The sequence below is a fragment of the Hakea prostrata genome, chromosome 7 (assembly GCF_041222555.1).
Source record: "Hakea prostrata isolate BN-2017 chromosome 7, UWA_Hpros_2, whole genome shotgun sequence".
Classification (NCBI taxonomy): Eukaryota; Viridiplantae; Streptophyta; class Magnoliopsida; order Proteales; family Proteaceae; genus Hakea; species Hakea prostrata.
Window position 1 is genome coordinate 7,831,437 of NC_142606.1, and position 19,478 is coordinate 7,850,914.

Below are 19,478 nucleotides of genomic sequence, written 5' to 3' on the forward strand. Positions count from 1 at the left end.
AAATGGACCATAGGTGGTTAGACGCGAATTCCCTCCTAAACAATAATGAAAATATGCAAAATTGCAAAGAAAGCATAATCTTCTACCTATCAGAAAAATGATCAGAGAGGAGAGAGAGAGAGCATTTATTTCAAAAATGTAAACCTTAATTACAACATGCCCCCCTTTTTTAGAAAATTCATAATGAGGGAGGACCTCTCCTGCTCCCCATTAATAATATAGGTTATTTATCTAAACAAATTAATAATATAGGCCTACCTCTTTGTGGATGACGTCTTCTAATAGAAACCATGACAAATTTTACATCTTTGAAGCCAATAAATTAGTGGTTGCACTTGCACCACCTAATTTTGTGTCCTGTTAGTATTTGTTTTCTTTGTCACTAAAGAAAAGAAAAGAAGCTAAATTTAGTAGGGTTCACACTTTCAGGTCACAAGGGAATAGATTAACTAACATGGTAACAGGTATTGATCATCTCAGGTGGCACGAGTTGAACCTGAACCAACAAAGACCTGTACCATTCATCCCTCTCAGAATCCAAACATAGTGCATGATAGAATTACCAGGTTTTAGAAACTTTAATTTTCAAATTTAGTTCTTATTTGACTTTGCTGCACTAAATATAGAAACCAAATAGGAAATGATTTAGAGTAAGTTACATAACAATGTGGATTCTCACTAAAAGTCTCCTTTAAGATTAGAAGATTTTCCCTTGCAACCAACCAGAGCCCCAAGACATAGAATTCCCAGACATGATGAGATTAGGAAGAGAAAACACACTTGTATTAGATATCATTGTATCAGAGGCCTCATTGTCCTGCCATATTACTACATTTGATCAATCAGCTCCAGGTTTGCTATGGACCATTGTATCGCATTAAGCAAATTTCAAGCCAAGGCATAGAATTGGAACACAATATCTATTATTGAAGCAACATTAAGCTATTTTGCTAATGTAAGATACTTGCATTGTCTGTACGAGGTCACAGAATTACATAAACTCCCAAAGGAGAGAGAGAAAAAAAAAGAAACACTACAGAGGAGAACAGCAAAAACAACAAACCTTCCAGAAGAAAGGAGGAAAAAATGGGGGGAGAAAAACAAGAACCATAAAGACAGCCCTCAGACATAACAGCTCCCAAATGTGTCACAAGTACAGCAGGTTCTCAAAATACAGCCATACAGGAGCCAGTAAAAACAGGAGGGAAAAACACAATTACAAGACACAAGAGATGAAAGATCCTCCTCCTTTGGCAACTAAAATAAGAGAGAGAAGGAATACCTCTTCGATCCATATCCTGGCACTAAGACCAGTAAAAAACCCAATATCTAAGTAAATACTCTGCATCCATCGAAGTCCTTGGCCTTCACTTCCAGTCATTCCTTCTAATGAAGATAATCTTAGGACTTGAAAGAGGCTGAAGAACACAGTTTTTTATTGTTGCCTTTGGATCATTCTCTGAACCTGGATGAGGTTTTATCTGCAATTTGGATGTGGGTACAACAATTAGAGAAAAATCCTCTCTTAAAGTAGTAGTTCGACCAGCTTCAAATGCAGTCTCAACTTTCAGTAATAAGCTTAGTTTTCTTCCCACCATGCAATATAACTTGCCGTCATCAACAAATGCAAAGGAAGTTGACAAAGTAACTATATCTCTCCAAGCAGGGAGAAAAATCATACTGGTTCGAAAAAGAAACTAGAAAGGCAGCATTGTTTCTTCCAGCACCACATAACACTCCTAGCATTTCAAGATCTAGATGGAATGCATTCATCGAGTCTCACAACCTCTGGTTTGGGCATGGAGGTGTTGAATTTAATGACCAATTTAATGACCAAGACGTTATTCATCTTCTGGGCTTAAAAATAGGAAATGATTTGATTCTAACCAAGGTATTATTCATCCTCTGAGCTTACCAGAGAATACGTCTTTATCATTGCTTCCACAAGTTATTGCTGCTAAAGGTGTGCCTAAGACATTCCCTACCGGCATGAACATGAGGTGCATCTGTTGCACCCCTGCAGGTAAATAGAGCATACTCTCTGAATTGCACATTGGCCATGTATTATAATACATAAACTATATTCTCTGACCCTATATTTGTATCCTGTTTCTGACTGCTAAGAGTTTGGTATAGCAATGCAAAGTTAAAACATATCATGCTAACGGCTGTCGAATAAGTCACATCCTTTATGTTTTGCATATGTATATCCATACATTACATACACCGCGAAGAAATTGCATCTAATCCACATCCTACCTTGCACCTCAGTTGCTAGGGGGCCTGTACAGACACCAGAAAAAGAGAAGGGATGCTACATAAAAATTTAACTGCCAACAATCTTTTTTTGGGTCAAAGCTGTCAACAATCTGTTTTAACAGCATAACATTACTATATTTATATGAACTTCTCATATGTTCCTTCTCTTTGAGTATTAGTCTAATAATTGTTTGCAGTAATACACATCCATATCTCCACATTTTACATTCATGTTTCACATACTGAGATTCAGTGTCAAGCCCATATCACATTCATTGTCATAAGGCATCACCTAGGTGTCTAGGTGCCTTCATGATGTAAACCCAGTTTTAGGGTTGGGATAGTATTGGAATTTTCCTAAAACTAAGGGCTGCCCAGGAATTTCCAGCAAAGAGAATGGGTTTCCTGGGGTGTAGAGAGTAGTCAAGAATTCTGAAAACCTGCTGTAATGTTAACTTAGACCTAAATTTTTAACAAAAATCAGAAAACTAGGGTTTTTTTTTTTTTTGGGGGGGGGGGGGCAGGGGTTTTTTATTTTTTATTTTTTTTGGGGGGGGGTGTTTCGGCAAGTGTGGGAGGTGGGCTGAACTTGCTGTTTCTGATGTTTAGACCTTGTTTTAATGCTTCTGGGACATAAGGAAGGGCCTGACTTGCAGTTGTTTCATGTTTCAGAAGTTTAAACTTAGGTTGCAGAAATTCAGAGGAAGAAGATGAAGTGCAAGAATTCTAGAAAGAGTTATGGTTTGAAAGTTTAGATGAATTTGAGCATAGGGATGGGGTTAGGACTTAGGAGTGAACTGCAATCCAAGTAGGGGGAACGGGAAGGGAAGGGGGTGGGGTTTAACAGGGGAGGTGCCCTGCTGTTGCCGCAGGGGAGAAGAAGCCAAGAGGGAAGAGGAATGGGGAAGCCATAGGGTAGGGAAAGGGGGGATGGCCTAGGAGGTGTCGCAGGGGTTAGGGGAGTCGTTGACACCCCTATTGAGAAGAGGGCTAAAATGCCCTAAATACCCCTAATAGGGGGTTTGGCCAGATCAAGGGGCTTCTTGGAGCCATGCCGCACTTAGGGCTTCGGCCGGGGGGGGGTCTTTGTGTTCACATCACTTCAAGATCTCAAGGCAATGCCTTGCATTAGTGGATGTAGGTAAGTGACTGCCTTGGCAATGGACATCACCTTAGAAACCTTGGTCCACCTAAGTGGCAGGATGGGCACCTTTTTTTTGGATTTTATAATATAGTTTCCTTTCTAACTTTATATTTTGGCAGCGTACCAGATTATGATGCTAGCAATTCATTAAATCATTGAATTTAAACCTTGCAATTCTGTTGCAATTTATTGCTAATTCTCCACTTGACTCGATTTTGATGCAATCCAAGATATCAAATATAAATGAACTGAAATGTTGAAGTATCCTTATTGTTCAATTCATGTTTTACTTCTGATCAAACTTACAATATATCTTAATTTCTATGCTAACTGCTGGTCTCTTTATATGTTAGTCTACCCATGAGTATGGTATTTAACATGCGTTTATTCCAGATATATGGGATAAGGAGGGAAAACAGTAGCACATCTTGTCGCCTTGTTTGACTGCGATGATGTTAGATTGGCCACTGGCCATTGGACAACCACAACCTCAGCCATGCCTCAACTTAATCGGTCAGCTACATGGATCCAAGCAAAATAAATCATGGAAACTAAGGTCCAGACCCACAAGGGTGGGGGGAAGATAAGGAGATGGAAAAAGAAGTATTGAGAGTAAGATTGGAAAAGAAAAATGAAAGAAGAAAGAGGAACAACCCAGCAGGGCAGAAGAATCTAAGCCAAATGGGTCCTACTACAGTGATGCTTGCCCTTCAATAAGCTCCATACAAGATCACGCTTGGAACAAGACCTAGACCACACGCCTTTCCTCAACTAAGAGTCTAGATCAATACGTAGTCTCCAGATGCATGTTTGTCACAAAGAAGATAGGGGGTGACATTCTAGTGAAAATACAACATTTGTAGCTCATCAGAGACACTAAGAACCTTCAGGTAATGAACAGAATAACAAGAAGTGTGTAGTAGGCCAAACCTCATACTGTTTGATCAAACATGCAAATAAAGCCGCAATTCCCAGTATTGCTACTCTCTGTCCAACACAGGCTCGCGTTCCAGAACCAAATGGAAGAAATGCTGCATTTACATTTGGGTCATTTAATACAAATGGGACATCTGCTGCAATCAGTTTTTCTTCAACACCTAGGAATAAAAAATATTAAGAAAGGTTATGCGTGGATCATGATGTAGTCCATCCTATGCAAGAATAGCACAAAATTATCGGGGAAACAGGTGGAACAACCATCATGTGAATAAAATCAAACAAATAGTAACCAACAGCTCTAACTCTAGAGAGTTGTAGGGAAGAAAAGCAAACTACCGGCTAAGACATGAAAATGATAGGAAAAGAGTGCCATATACAGTTTCACAGCTTTATATAGTCCATGGTAAACCCCAAAAACCTGGTAATCAACATGAACAAAGACTCAGAATAACCCCCCAAAACTCCAATGAATTAGTGACAAAACAATATTTTCAAATATGAGAAAAGCTGACCTAAAATTAAAATACAATTAAGATCAAGACATCTCTTAAGAGACTGTGATTTGGCTTAGCATAAACCCCAGACTCTCTCTCCTGCTATGAAGTGAGTTCTAATGATCACAACTGTCAAAACTAATTCAAAGTAGCCAATTGACGCCTCAATCTGATCCATTGAGTCTATTCTCAGCTGCCTCCTATGCCTTCCTATATTTAAAAACATAGTAGATATCGGGTTTTAATCAATGTGTTACCCCCTGAAGGAAGTACAAGATGAACTAACTCCCAACCATCAAATGAGAAAGACAGAGGGATGCAGCAAGAACGAGGACAAACGCCAAGTGACAATTGTTAGAAAACAAGCATTAAATAATCAAAACAACAGCTGAACTAGAACAAAGAAAAGAGAGAAGAAGAAGAAGAGAAGAGAGATGAGGAACCAGTAGAAGAGGCCTGTGATTCTTGCTTAAGAGTCTAGAATCACAGAGCCCTTTTATTTATAGCTTCTAATGAATCTAATACAACTTGAGAGATAAGTAATTGTCCTCTAGAAAAAGGAAACAAAAAATTACAACTTTAGTAACTTCCTAGCTCCTAAAATAGAAATTTATGAAAATAGAAACTACCACCAAAATAGAAACTATGCTTTCTAAAAACTCCCAAAACTTACGTAACAAGACTCCAACATTAGAAATAGAAAGTAGAGTAGCATCACTAACATCATACAAACAGATTTTACTATTCACGTGAACAGTAAAAATCATACTTTACTGTTCACGTGAACAGTACCATGAACAATAAATATCATACTTTACCGTTCACGTGAACAGTAAATATGCACCAAAGTGCATATACTTCAACACTCCCCCTCAAGCTGGAGTGTACACAAAAAAAACTTCAGCTTGCATAATAAGAATAAACTTGAAAGGTAGCACCAATCTTGAATCGTGTAGCAATAGTAGACGTCGATAAACACTGAAAAACTTCACCAAGAAGATAATCAACACCACCTTAAAAAAAACTTTAATTCTTCATGTCCAAAGAACCATCCAATAATGAGAACAATCGAAGATTTGAAGACGAACAAAGTCCACAAGTATAGCAGGATCAAAGACACTATCCACATAACGTCGGTAGTATGGAACAATTTCCACACTAAATCTTCAAAATTGTAACTTCAAAGTCCACATAAATGCTTCATAAGAAGGCAAGTAGTAGGTAGGCAAAAGGCATTATCCACGTAATGCCGGTAGTATGGAGAAATATCTACGCTAAATCTTCAAAATTGCAACTCCAATGTCCATATAAATGCTTCACAAGAAGGCAAGTAACATGTAAAGTATGGGTAGGTAAAAGGCAATATTGATTACTATGGACCAAGTAGGTAGGTAAAAGACAGTATAGGTTACTGTGGACCAAGTAGGTAAGGTAGTATGGGTTACTACGGACCAAGTAGTTAGGTAAAAGACAATATGAGTTACTGTGGACCAAGTAGGTAAGGTAAAAGACAGTATGGGTTACTGTGGACCAAGTAGGTAAGGTAAAAGACAGTATGGGTTACTGTGGACCAAGTAGGTAAGGTAAAAGACAGTATGAGTTACTTGTGGACCAAGTAGGTAAGGTAAAAGACAAGGATGAGTTCTCGTGGACCAAATAGATAAGGTAAAAGACATTATGGGTTACTGCGGACCAAGTAGGTAAGGTAAAAGACAGTATAGGTTACTGCGGACCAAGTAGGTAAGGTAGTATGGGTTAATACGGACCAAGTAGTTAGGTAAAGGACAATATAGGTAAAGACATGTAATGATATCGTTGTAGAATGCCATAAGTTGATGACAAAGATCTTCACAAATAATATCCATCAGCACATCTTGAGTAGATATAGAATAAGGTACCATTCTCCCCCTCACGTGTAGCATTACACGTGGACAATTAATGATGAGCAGTGTATTATTCACCAATAAAGTTGATCAAGCAGCAGAAAATCATCTCACAGGACAAAGTCTTGTGCACCAAGGGGGAAAAATTTTTCTGAACCACCGCTAACCCTTAGGCAGGAGCAAATTAGATCAGGAAAAAATATATATATTGAACCAGCTTGGAATCTCAAAATTGAAGTAGTCGTTGCAGCAATCCACTCGGAAGAAGTGCAATAACAATTGCTGCAGTAGCAGATAATATCAGATCTCGGACCATAGCAGTAAACTTTTACTAGATTTGAAACTCTTAACAGATCTTGATATGAAGGAAAAATAGTCCTCTAGGTCTTTATAGAAGTATTAGATAAAAAGAATGCTAAACTTGATTATGAAATAAACAACAGAAGAAATAGTAAAGCAAGAAGGTAGCAGCAAAATTTTTCAAAAGAGAGAAATTCAATGAAACAGAGGTACTAGTATACGACTTGCAACTAAACTTATAGCACAAACAATGGAAGACAATACTTAGGTCTTGCAATCCGAATTATGGGCATATCTTTGCAAAAATCAAGAGGAATCCCAAGACATCAGTATTAGTGCAGATTGAACTTCAGATTTGCACAAAAAAAAGGGTAGTAGCAGCCTCAGCTGAATCAAATAGGTAGACATATCCCCAAAAAGCTTAGGGCTGTTTTGTAGTATTAATACATATATACTTGGTGCTTCAAAAGTAAGAAGAAGGACAGCCATGCACAATTACTGCAGCGAAGGTTGGGGCTATCCTAGATAAGAAAAAGGAAAAAAAACTGGGCAGCCAAGAGAGAGAAAACAGTCCCTAGGTTGATTAAACTTGCTCTGATGCAATGTTAGAAAACAAGCATTAAATAATCAAAACAACAGCTGAACTAGAACAAAGAAAAGACAGAAGAAGAAGAAGAGAAGAGAGATGAGGAACCAGTAGAAGAGGCCTGTGATTCTTGCTTAAGAGTCTAGAATCACAGAGCCCTTTTATTTATAGCTTCTAATGAATCTAATACAACTTGAGAGACAAGTAATTGTCCTCTAGAAAAAAGAAACAAAAAATTACAACTTTAGTAATTTCCTAGCTTCTAAAATAGAAATTTCTGAAAATAGAAACTACAACCAAAATAGAAACTATGCTTTCTAAAAACTCTCAAAACTTATGTAGCAAGACTCCAACATTAGAAATAGAAAGTAGAGTAGCATCACTAACATCATACAAACAGATTTTACTGTTCACGTGAACAGTAAAAATCATACTTTACTGTTCACATGAACAGTATCGTGAACAGTAAATATGCACCAAAGTGCATATACTTCAACAACAATAATAAGCATTTTTTGGGGAGTCAGACGATAAGATGGGATACAACATGGAGCTGAGAGCTAATAACAAAATAGACGGCTTTCCACATCTCGCTGAAGGAACAATAGTCGAAGGTTCATCTACGAAGATTGGGCTCCATCCAAATGTGAGATATGGTGAAACCAATGGTGAGCTTGTTGATAATATAACTGATAGATCTACCGGCAAAAGTCCCACCCAAATCCACTCCCTTATAAGCAAGAGAATTCTCTGCTACAACAGCTAAAAACCCTCTTCCAACCAGGAAAGGTAAGTTCCAAGTGCATACTGAAATATTCCAAGTGCTCAGCCAAGTTCCACATGATTCAAGCTTTTGTCATATGATCAACATCCTGCGGCTAAACCAGCTGAAAAACCACTAGTAGAAAAACTGTGAAGATTTAAAATGAAGAGAAACCTGTTCCAGATTGAAAACAATTAAAGGCGGCATTGGCCTTGGGAATGCTCAAATGCTCATTGAGAAGATGAGTAAAAAAATAACCACTGAAACTAATATTTATCAAGGGGTATAAATGGATAACCAAAGAACAAGCACACCCATCATGGTTAATTGGTTATCTCAAAAGGTATATGACAAAGTGTGAGAGAGAGAGAGAGAGAGAGAGAGAGAGAGAGATGTGGATTCTCTTTTTTTTTTCTCTTTCTAATTACCCTTTTGTTGGGGTAATCTTTAATAGACAGGAAGGAATAAGCATATAGGTAGTTTAAATGTACCCTTTAGGCAATCAACCACAGAAAAAGCAACAGTATCAGGCATGTATCAGCATGGAACAGTTGAAGAGTATTTTAGGAATATGGCAAGCAAGGATAACCATTAAAATCTGGAGCTGAACATAATTCAAGTGTTTACTTTTAAGTCTTTCAACACATTAAAAGCTATTGATGATAAGCAGAATACACAACACTGGTGAAAAAGCAAGTATAGACCTGCAAATGGAGGTGGTAATGAATCAGAACCCTGTTCAGCCTTGGATAAAAACCGATATGGATTGAACTGGTCTGCATCACTCCCCCAAATGGATCCATCCATCTGCACCAATTGTATGGGGACAACCATAATTGCTCCAGCTGGTACAGTAATGCCTTCTTGAAGTTTCAAGTCTTCAAAATAGCAGCCAGGAATCAATAATCAAATAAGACACAAATATAAGGTAAAAAGAAATTCACAATTATCACAAAAGTAAATATCAAACATACCATGGCTAACCAACTAGAGTTATTAGATTAGATAAAAACAAAACTGATAAAATATTAAAGATAAATACCATTTTTCAAGAAAAAAATAAACAAAAGGAGGAGAGAGAAGTCTCTCACATCTAGACACAGCATGTACATGACTAAAACCTTTTAAGTGCCACTAAAAAAGGTTCACTTTGTTCTGTTCTATCCACATCTAGGATGAACTGTAATATGTTTATGAGCATTGCTCATTAGTAAAATTACCAGAAGATGGCTTTTATAGACTGACTCCCTTCATAGTCATTGAAACCACACATTAACATTAGGAAAGAGTCGGAATCTAATTACAAAACTTATTTTAATATTTGGAGACGTGACACTTTAAACAACATCTACTTTTGATTAAAGATAATGCAGCCAAAGAGGAAGGGGAGAAATCCCAAATTTCAACCCGTCTTAGCCTATTTCCAACAGCTAGCAATCTTCTAGAGAAGTACAGGTAACGTCAGAGCCCACTTCCTACTTTTGAATTTGAAATTATCTCCATCTCTGTTGCAAGTTTTTAGAGGTTCAACAGCAGAGATCTCATAGAGTAAATTCTGACTAAAAATATCATATCAGTCATGGTATAAACAAAATGAGGAAGTAGCGCCAAACATATGGGAACGGGATGGCTAGTCATTAAGTTTTCATTTGAAAGGGAACTCAGAGGGAAAACATAATAATTGTGGAAAAAACAAACTGCAACACGATTCCATAAAAAAAAATTTTTTAAAATTAAAAAAATGCAATTCATAGTACTGACAAGTAAATCTTAATAAATAAATAAGCTATAGTACCATGCTTCAGAGAACACCGCTGAAGCAGAGGCCCTGGTAGAAGACGAGCAGCTTCATAGATAGTTGCCAGCAAAAATTGCATCTTATAAATATCCTCCAGCTCCAACTTAGGTGATCTTTTCCACACCATCAAAATCTCAGCATAAATCTGTGGCAATACAATCAAAAAGTAAACACACAATCAACATAAATATGATTAAGATGATCTTGAATTGTTCGTGCTTTCTGATCCATGCATCATGAATGAAACAAATTCTATTGTTCGAGAGGACTGAAACAGAAACTGCAGGACAAATAATGGCTTTTGTTGAATTAAACAAAATCTTCAATCATAGAGAAGGTAAGAACCTGGCATAAAATCATAGTACTAAAGCTCTCCACCAAGATTTCATTAATTTCGGCCTGCCCGATATGAATGATATTTGAAATGAAAAACATAAACTACGAACATTCCACTCATTTCGGAAATTTTGCACTCGCAAAACTTAGAAGAAAAAAAATGATTCAACAAAATTTAGCCAGAATTTAGTCAGAATGGCCCTCTGAGACAGGATATAGTAATATGTGTACAATATGGCGAGTGCTTTTACTGAAACAATTTTGCAGATATGGTCAACCACAAAAAGAAACCCAACACACAGGAAAGAATCCTAGATCTGGCTACTTCACCATGGTTATTTGATCAAGCATACAGTACTTGTTGGTAGAAACAAGAAAAGGGATTGCAAAACAGAAATTTCAAAAGAAGAAACAGAATAATAAACGACTAATCCTCATTCCTGACAGCAGAAAGGAATCTACTGAAGGGGATTACAGAGGGTCTTATAAGAACAACTAAGGAAAAAGAAGAATGAAGGAGGTCAAGAAACGAGGGACAAGGACAGATGGCTCCACCTACATACCTTTAGGTTTAAGAGAAGTTGCTCAACATTAAAAATATATATAACTCAATCAGGAACAATTGTTAATGATAAGTCTACTATGGCTAATCTTCTTCTCCCATTCTTCTCTTCTCCTATTCTTATGTCTCTCATCCATTCTCTATCACATTATTGGAACCAAAAAAATTGGATCAATATGTAAAAAGGTTGAAACATGAAAGGAAGTCACAAGCAAACAATTTTTTTTTAAGGTTGCGTTTGTTTGCAAAGGTGGGGTGGGAAAAAAAACATGTAGGCCCCATGTGTAGTGGGGTGAGGGAGAAAAAAAGGAAAGGAAGGGATTTTGTGGAAAAATGTTAATTGTGGATCCCACTTTTTGGTTTTCCACACTTTTCCACAAAGTCCCACATTTTTTGGGGGTTTTGAAAATGCTTGGGGTGGGAAAGTTAGTTTGCCACCTTACTAGACAAGTTTCTTTAATTTAAGGAAGCTTGTCTCTAACTTTCCCACCCCAAGCAACCAAACAAACTACATTTTTAGGATTTAAAAGAAAAGTTTGTTTTTTCAAGAATTTTTCCACCCCTTTTTTCCCACCCCACCTTTATTCCAGCAAACAAACACAGCCTAAATGAACTCCTGTTGCATCTCTATCAAAATTTTCATATTTGTCATCAGAATAGCCTAAGTAGGTTGAAAGAGAGAAGGAAGAAGAAGATGAGCTGCAATGGATCAAATATATCTACCATGTTCTCGTCAAACTACATTTATATAATTGCTGTTATCCCCAAAACATAATCAACATCCAAGTAGGATTTTAATTAGAAGTAACAAACTTAACACAACTTCATAACATAAATAACCAAAGACGGAATGCCAAACAAAGTTAGCAGGATAGGAACACTCCCGTCATGGTTAGCTACCATGCAAGATGTACCCCTACAGTGCAATCTTAAAAAAAAAAATAATAATTAAAATAAAAAAAAAAAGAGTAATGAAACAAAAATAATTACATATTATCATTTTGTCGTAAAATAAAATTTCAGACATACTGCACCTTTTCCTGTATTTCAGGATTCATCACAAGCCTGGACAAAATGTCACCAATCAAGCCAGCAGTAGTCAAGCATCCATGGAACATCACACCCATAATGTTCCCACACGGTTCTTCTCTAACATGTTGATGACCGCTTGACTTATCGAAGAGCAAGTCATCTTCCATATCAAAACCAGCACAAAAAACTCCACATGCAGTTTCCCTCCCAACAGTTGTAGCTCCACAGTGGGTGTTCTCATCCACTTGACTGAAAACCTTACAATTTTGTCTGCACTGTCGAATAAAATCTTGTGTTAAGCAATTCAATCTTTTGCACAAAGCCTGGTATCTCCAAAATCCTCTTTTCCAGAGTGGAATAACTTTATATGATGCCCAGAGGGAAGCATCTTTAGCAATCATCATAAGAAGCTCTTCATAGACAGTAGCATTAGACCAATTCAGGAATCCATCTCCAAGGAGTGTGGCTCCAACGATGGAAAAAGCCATGTGTTGGGAAACAGATCTACAGTCAAGAACTCCTTTAGACATTAAAGAATGAATTCTTTCCATGACACAATCCACAACCTTGGAAGGAGTTGAATTGGATCTCTCAATCAGTCTCTCGTTCAACTGTATTGCCAATGATTCCCTTCTCTTTCTAACCTGTAAACAGTGAAACGGAATGATGAATTAGAACTAGGAATGACAGAAAGATTAAACAACTTCTATTGCTGTTATAGTTCTGTTGTGAGGCGTTCAAGCTTCCAAATGTCAAAGCAGTGTAGAGCTCCACTGTCATGTTTCCACATGATGTATTATAAAGAGTAAAATCTTGAATGTACATCTAGGACCAAAGCAAAAAGACCAAATAAAACAGCTGCAACATGAGTTAGAGGTAGATTGGTTTTAGGTAAAAACATAGTTATAGATCACAGCCTATAGAAGGGAAAAATAAATCCAGCAGCTGAACTACAGACCGCTGTTGAACATACGCAACAAAACAACTAACACAGATTCAAATCCTTATACATCCAAAAACAAAGACTTCTTGCTATTATATGGTTATATCTTTCATATTTTTTGCTATAAAAAGAAGACAGAAAGATGACTTACTACATAAATCAAGAAAAATGCAAGTTTTCTTATGCACCAGGTGTCTTCCTTGGTCTCCATATCAATAAATAGTTCAGAACACTGTGACATGTCACTTGAAAAACAGTCCTGTGACTTTTGAGCAGTGAATGATCCATTTATTTCAGAGTTCAATAACATTTTTTGTGGTAATCATATCAACAATTAACTACCAGATGCCATGCTTCATCTAGTTTCTTGAAGAATCAGCCCTTTCTTTTTTCAGGCCAGTGTTTTATAGATACAATCAGGCCCTCAAAAAAGTTAATTTTCACAGACATGATACGTGCTAAACATTAGAAACTACAAATTTTGAAACATATTCAGTAACATGTACCAGTAGGTACTAGAGTTTCTTTTTTTTTCTTTTTCCTCTTGGTAGTTAAGTACTGGAGTTTCTACTGTATATTCTATTCATATTTCATGACATCACGATGTATACAGTTACATTTTATACAATTTAAGGTATGGATTTTGCAAACATGTTCTATCATAAACACCGTCCATTTATCAACATGTACATCAGAGCATACACTTAACATACTGGATATGTGCTTTTATGTGAAATAGTTCAACTCTCTATGCAGTCATCGAAAATTAAATCAGAACAGCACCTACGATAAGTACAATTCTAGAGAACTCATCATCATCATCAAACCTTGTCCTAACTAAATGGGGTCGGCTACATGGATTTTTGCCTTCCAATCAGCTCTGTTTGAGCCCGTGCTAAATACAAGGCCTACGATATGCATATCTTTACTCACCACTTCTCTTTTAAGATTAAGTCTGCCCCTAGCTCTTCTAGAATCTAGAAAACTATACCCCAAAACCCCCCCCCCCCAAAAAAAAAATTAATAATAAAAAATAAAAATAAAAATAAAAGAGAGCTTACTACATCTCTGTTGTTGCTTAATCTTTTCGCAAATTTGTCAAAGATGAGAAAAAGATTATGTTGGTAGAATTCTACCCGGAAGAAACAACTTCACACAAATACCAAGCGAAAGAGAACAGGGATGTACAGATAGTCTGAGTTAAAGAATGAAAGTAAGAAACAAAAAGAAGCCACCTTCTCAAATGAAGGAACAAAGAGGCTTGAAAAGCCAAAAGCCAGACGAAATACCCTTCCTGTTAGTGGCAATCTATCTTCAGCCTTCACCAGCATCTCCTTGATGATCGATGGATCCTTGATTGACACAAGGAGTTGGGTAGGACCCAACCACAGCTTGACAATTGATCCATATTGCTCATGTGACTTTGACAGGAATTCTGAGAGTCGAAAATTCGAACAAATAAATAAGGAATCAAGGTATACAAGAGAGAATTCTTCTCAAAAACTAATCCGAAGATTCCGAACTCGATCTGTTCATAATTCAAGGGGAAAATACCAATCCACGACCCAAATGGAAAACCATTAGAGGAAATTAAAATTCAGCAGCAAAAACCCTTCTTCCAACGTAAGTTAACGAAAGTTCTCTCGGCTTTACAACTCACCTGTAAGTGTTTCTCCCGATTTGTCTCCAGAAATCAGCTTGAGGTGACCATAAAAAGACGAACAAGGAGGGCCAGGGATCTTCCTCCCTTTCGCCCATAATCTCAACAACCTTGAAACTTTCCTAAGAAGGATACCAGTGATAAGGATGAGAGATACCCATAACAAGACATTGATTTCTCTAATAACATAGGCTCTGAAAAAGTCAAAATCCTCTTCAGCCCTGCAAGTCCTGGATCCTGGCTCATCTATCTGCAACAAAAAACCCAGGAGAGTCCTGGGAGCTTCACATGGTTTCATCTTTGTCACCATCAAAATAGCATAACAGGTTCTTCAAGTTCAATAGTTCACACATAACAAACGGAAACCCTAGCTCCTCTTCTAGAAGCACCCACTTTGACGGAAAAATAGAATGCAATGCAACTTGCTCTTTCGCGCTCTCTCTCTCTCTCTCTCGTAGAGTCTATGAGGAGTTGAAGAAACCTGAATTTTCGTTCGTAAATGACAAGTGTCCGATTCACTTCACAAGTTTACAGTGAAGACGACATTTTTTAAGGTTTATTCTCAGATTATCTTCATGGCTTTTGCAGGCGATGATAGGTGGAAGAAGCGTACCAAACTGGTAATCCTAAAATTTATTATTATTCTTTTCAAAAAGTATTATTAATTGAGAAAGAGGTTTTCACGAAGGGGTTAATATTGACGGCGGAAATTATATTCGCCGTGACTATTGGGATTTGGAGCTTCATTAAGCCTGTCAGTGAGATAGGAATGAGCCACGTGGTCACTGCTTAGGGGTTTCAATTTTCTTTCCATTTAAAATAAAATAATTGAAGCTTTTTCTCGTCGATATTCTTTTTCTTTCAGTTTACTTTCTGGATAGATTCCCGGTTAGTAGTCAATATGGGATTATTATTTCAAGGTTGAACTCCAATAGAGCGGCTTCGTTGGAGGTTAAAGAAATTGTTAGGGATATTAAACAGCTGGGGTTGTTGTTATTCGATTATAAGTTCTCTCATATTTTCAGGTTGGGTAACAGTTCGGTTGATTACTTGGTTAGGAAGGCCATGTCCTATTCAAGAAGGACATGTTGGCCAATTTCCACTCCATGGATTCTCGATTTAAAGTCGAAATCTGCATGTTGTTGCTCTTCTGATGAATGAAAATCTATTTATCAAAAAAAAAAAATCAATTCATGAGAATGGACAAATCCAAGAGTTTTCAACCAAAAAATAAAAAACAAAACAAAGGTGAAACATAAGTCCAATGGGTAGTCTCTTGATGCAGTTGAACCAGCGTTATCTGACGTCTGCCCTTTCTATTTTTCTTTTTTTTTTTTCCTTTTTTTTTTGTTTTGTTTTTTTGTTTTTCATTACCAAACATGTGGATATATGGATATATGGAAATATGGCAATATTTAGTTTTTTTTTTTTTCATAAACTAATGCAGGTGTTGGTCGTTACTAATCAAGCAACCTGCAGCGGTAATTTTCTTATTTTTATTTCTTGTAGATTTTGATATAAAAAAAATCTAAATGACTAAATCATGCATATATATAATTCAATTCTTTTTTAATTTTTAAATCCGCCTGCCCTTTGGTACAATTTTGAGCCAACTTTTCTAACAAAAAACAGAATAACAAATTAGAGGACACCATTATATTTTGGGCAAAATTCTTGACCACCCACTAATATCTCATAAATTACATGACATTCACATGTATATTACAAGTTGCCCGCATTTAGCTTTACTGTTAAATTTTTAAAATTACCTAAATGCCCTTACTTTTATTTGAAACATTTAAATTTTAAATTACTTAAATACTCTTTGAGTAATAAATTATGACAATACCCATGGAACAATATGTCGTTGAATTTCAGCGAAATTCGGTGATATCAGTAATCACCAAACCAAAAAAGGCCCCGAAACGAGATTGGTGGGATATCTCGCCTGCGATAGCAAAGACGCCGGAGAAGAAAGCAACGATCAATCTAAATTATTTTTTTTTGCTAGGGATTGTAAATTGCAGCAAATATCAAACACCAAACACGACTCCAAATGTCTGTTATTTCATCTTTGATCTCATCGTCGAAGCAAAAATGCCCTACTGCGAGGCTTTGTGGTGGTGGTGGTGCTGTTGCGTTGTTTCATCTCGCCAAAAACTCCCTGTTGTTGCTGCTGCATCTGCAAGAAAAGAGAATAACCGAAGAAATGAAAGAAAGATGAACGACCAACTTTTTAGATTAAAAAAGAAAGAAAAAAAAAAAATCCAGACATTTGCGTTGGACTTTTGTAATCATACCCGTGGTTGTGTGGGGGAGTTGCCGAGTTGGTAATGGTAAATCATTTAATGAGGGATGAGGATGACGTGGTTCATCCTTTATATCACGGTTCACGGTATCACTTCAAATCTGGCAAGACTTTTGCCAATTTTTGCCAAAATTTTCGGCGAAATCCGCCATTTCATCTGGTTCGCCCACAAATGCAACCGAAATATATTTCCTTGACAATACCTCCATTTTGATTCAACAAATGACACTAATACCCTCACTATAAATAAAGATAATACTCCTAATTAACTCATTTAGTGGGTGTATTCTTCCTACACTTTGCTACTATATCAACCACCATGTTTGCTCCCCTGAATGCGTGCTTATAATAGATAGAAGTAAAACTAGCACAACGATTAACAATATCTTATAGGATGACTTTACCTTTCTAGTTTGGTTGAGAGTTGGAGTCTAAGAAGCTGCACTAAAGCAAAATTATCGCTTTCAAGGATAACATTGGTGAGTTGCTCGTCCTATACCCATGTGAGTGCTTTTCTAACTGCAAGGGCTTTAGTTACAAAAGATTCTCATGACCTACATCATTTTCCAAAATAAATGGCATTTGGCCCAAGTGATCACGAGTTATGTTGTCAAATCGTTGAAGGTTTTTTTCTTTATAACATCAACCATCAACATTTAGTTTGACCCAATGTTCAAGTGGAGATACTCAGGCTATAATAACCTAATGTTTTGGACTCGTTGATGGAGAGATGTATAGCACCCACAACAATTTGCATAGCTCGACAACAATGTTCATGCACATATGGCCTTTTTGACTCATCAATAAGAGATGTGTAATATGTTTATATCAACCACAACAATACCAATTTATGTAGGATGCATTGTTTGATAACTAGCATTTACAATTTCATCATTCAAACTATCAATATAGAAAGAATTACATTTAGGATTTTTAATTATTTTTGGTGGGTGGGGAGGCAGATAGTGACTTTTTTATATACTATAAATGGAATCTAGATCATCTCCCTGTTGGGCGTGCTCCCCGACTGGGAGAAGATACCTTAAAGGAGAGTCAAATTCTTTATCTTTTACTAAGAGTTTGGTCATTGCCAGCTGAATCAATCAATTAACATACACTTGAAAAAGTTATCATATGGAACCGAAGACAACTTTCGTTAAGGTGAATACTGATGCAACTTGGAAACCGAAGACAAATAAAGGAGGTATTGGGGATCATCATTAAAGATTGGGAAGGAAAGCCTCTAGTTGCCGTATCCATCCCCAAACCATTATCATCAGTGATTGAAGGGGAGGCCGAAGCTATGCGAGCAGGGATGTTAGAAGCTTTGGCCAATGGATTCTAATGCGTGGAGATAGAATCCGACTCTCAACTACTAGTGAGTTATTTATTTGAGTCAGCCTTACCCCCTACTTTCATATTACTTGTAATTAAAGACAATAAGTTTATAAGTAGTAGATTCCTAGGCTTCAAGCCTATTTATGTTTCTAGAAGATCCAACAATGTTGCGGATCAGCTAGCATGGAAGGCCTACTCGGTTCAGGGCCCGAGTTATTGGTCATGTTCCTCTGATTGGTCACTAAACTTATGCTCAGTCTCCATCCCCGCCCCTGTTTCTTAATGAAAGCTTGATTAAAAATATAAAAAGAAAAGAAAAAGTTATCATATGATAACTGTGTTTCAATCACTAACAACTGATCACTCAAACTTTAGTTAGAGCACGGGTCATTGACCATCTTGTTTAATGTGCAGCTTCACTTGAAAAAGTTATCATATGATAACTGTGTTTCAATCTCTAACAATTGATCAGTCAAACTTTAAATAGAGCACGGGTCATTGGCCATCTTGTTTAATGTGCAGCTTCCACACAAAACCCTTTATTTTCCCTTTATAATTGTTTTTTTGTGTTGACCATTGCTTCTAGACGATCTAGATCTTAACTACTTAATATGTTCAAGTTTAAATTTCAATAAATTTGCATTAAAAATAAAATCATGCCTGAATTAAGTGAATCATGTTTCGTAATTATTTTTTAAATTTAACATAAATCATAAAAATTAGAAAATAATTAAAAATCACGTTTTTTTTCTGTCAAAATAAAAAATCACATATCGATACATTAAATGTGTTACCAAAAGAAGAATTGTTTTAAATGTGAATTAATGCCTTTACGGTATTATAAATAAATAACACCAAGCCTTTAATGCATAATTCAGCGTTTGACCAAAGAAAAAAAGAAGAATGTGATTTATTATTTAGCCTATTCAAATTTTCATTAGTATTAGTATCTCAGAATAGGTTCTCGAGGTTCACGTATTCATTAGATTCGAATCCAACGCCCTAGCTTAACATTTGTACGTACAACCTGTTATACCTTATCATCTTTTTTTTTAAAAATCAAAATTGTCGGTTGCCGCGCCAAAACCACCCCAGAGAATTTGATACGTTTCCTCTGTAACGGAAATGATTCG

General features: G+C 36.7%; 1 protein-coding gene across 3 annotated transcripts; it reads right to left on the reverse strand.

Moving 5' to 3' along the window:
* Nucleotides 1–777: 777 nt before the first annotated feature.
* Nucleotides 778–15,313, reverse strand: LOC149009403 (uncharacterized). 3 transcript variants are annotated; one of them, XM_089163640.1, is made up of 7 exons: nucleotides 14,700–15,313; nucleotides 14,275–14,474; nucleotides 12,099–12,740; nucleotides 10,164–10,311; nucleotides 9,073–9,246; nucleotides 4,334–4,434; nucleotides 778–1,481 (listed from the first exon to the last, which is right to left on the reverse strand). In XM_089163640.1, exons 1-7 carry the CDS (start codon nucleotides 15,007–15,009, stop codon nucleotides 1,368–1,370), a joined length of 1,689 nt encoding a protein of 562 aa, XP_089019766.1. In that variant the 5' UTR covers nucleotides 15,010–15,313; the 3' UTR covers nucleotides 778–1,367. The 3 variants fall into 3 exon arrangements, with proteins under 3 accessions (XP_089019766.1, XP_089019764.1, XP_089019765.1); XM_089163638.1 differs by having other exon boundaries at nucleotides 782–1,481; nucleotides 4,334–4,500; nucleotides 14,700–15,311; XM_089163639.1 differs by having other exon boundaries at nucleotides 783–1,481; nucleotides 4,334–4,500; nucleotides 14,329–14,474; nucleotides 14,700–15,311.
* Nucleotides 15,314–19,478: the final 4,165 nt, after the last annotated feature.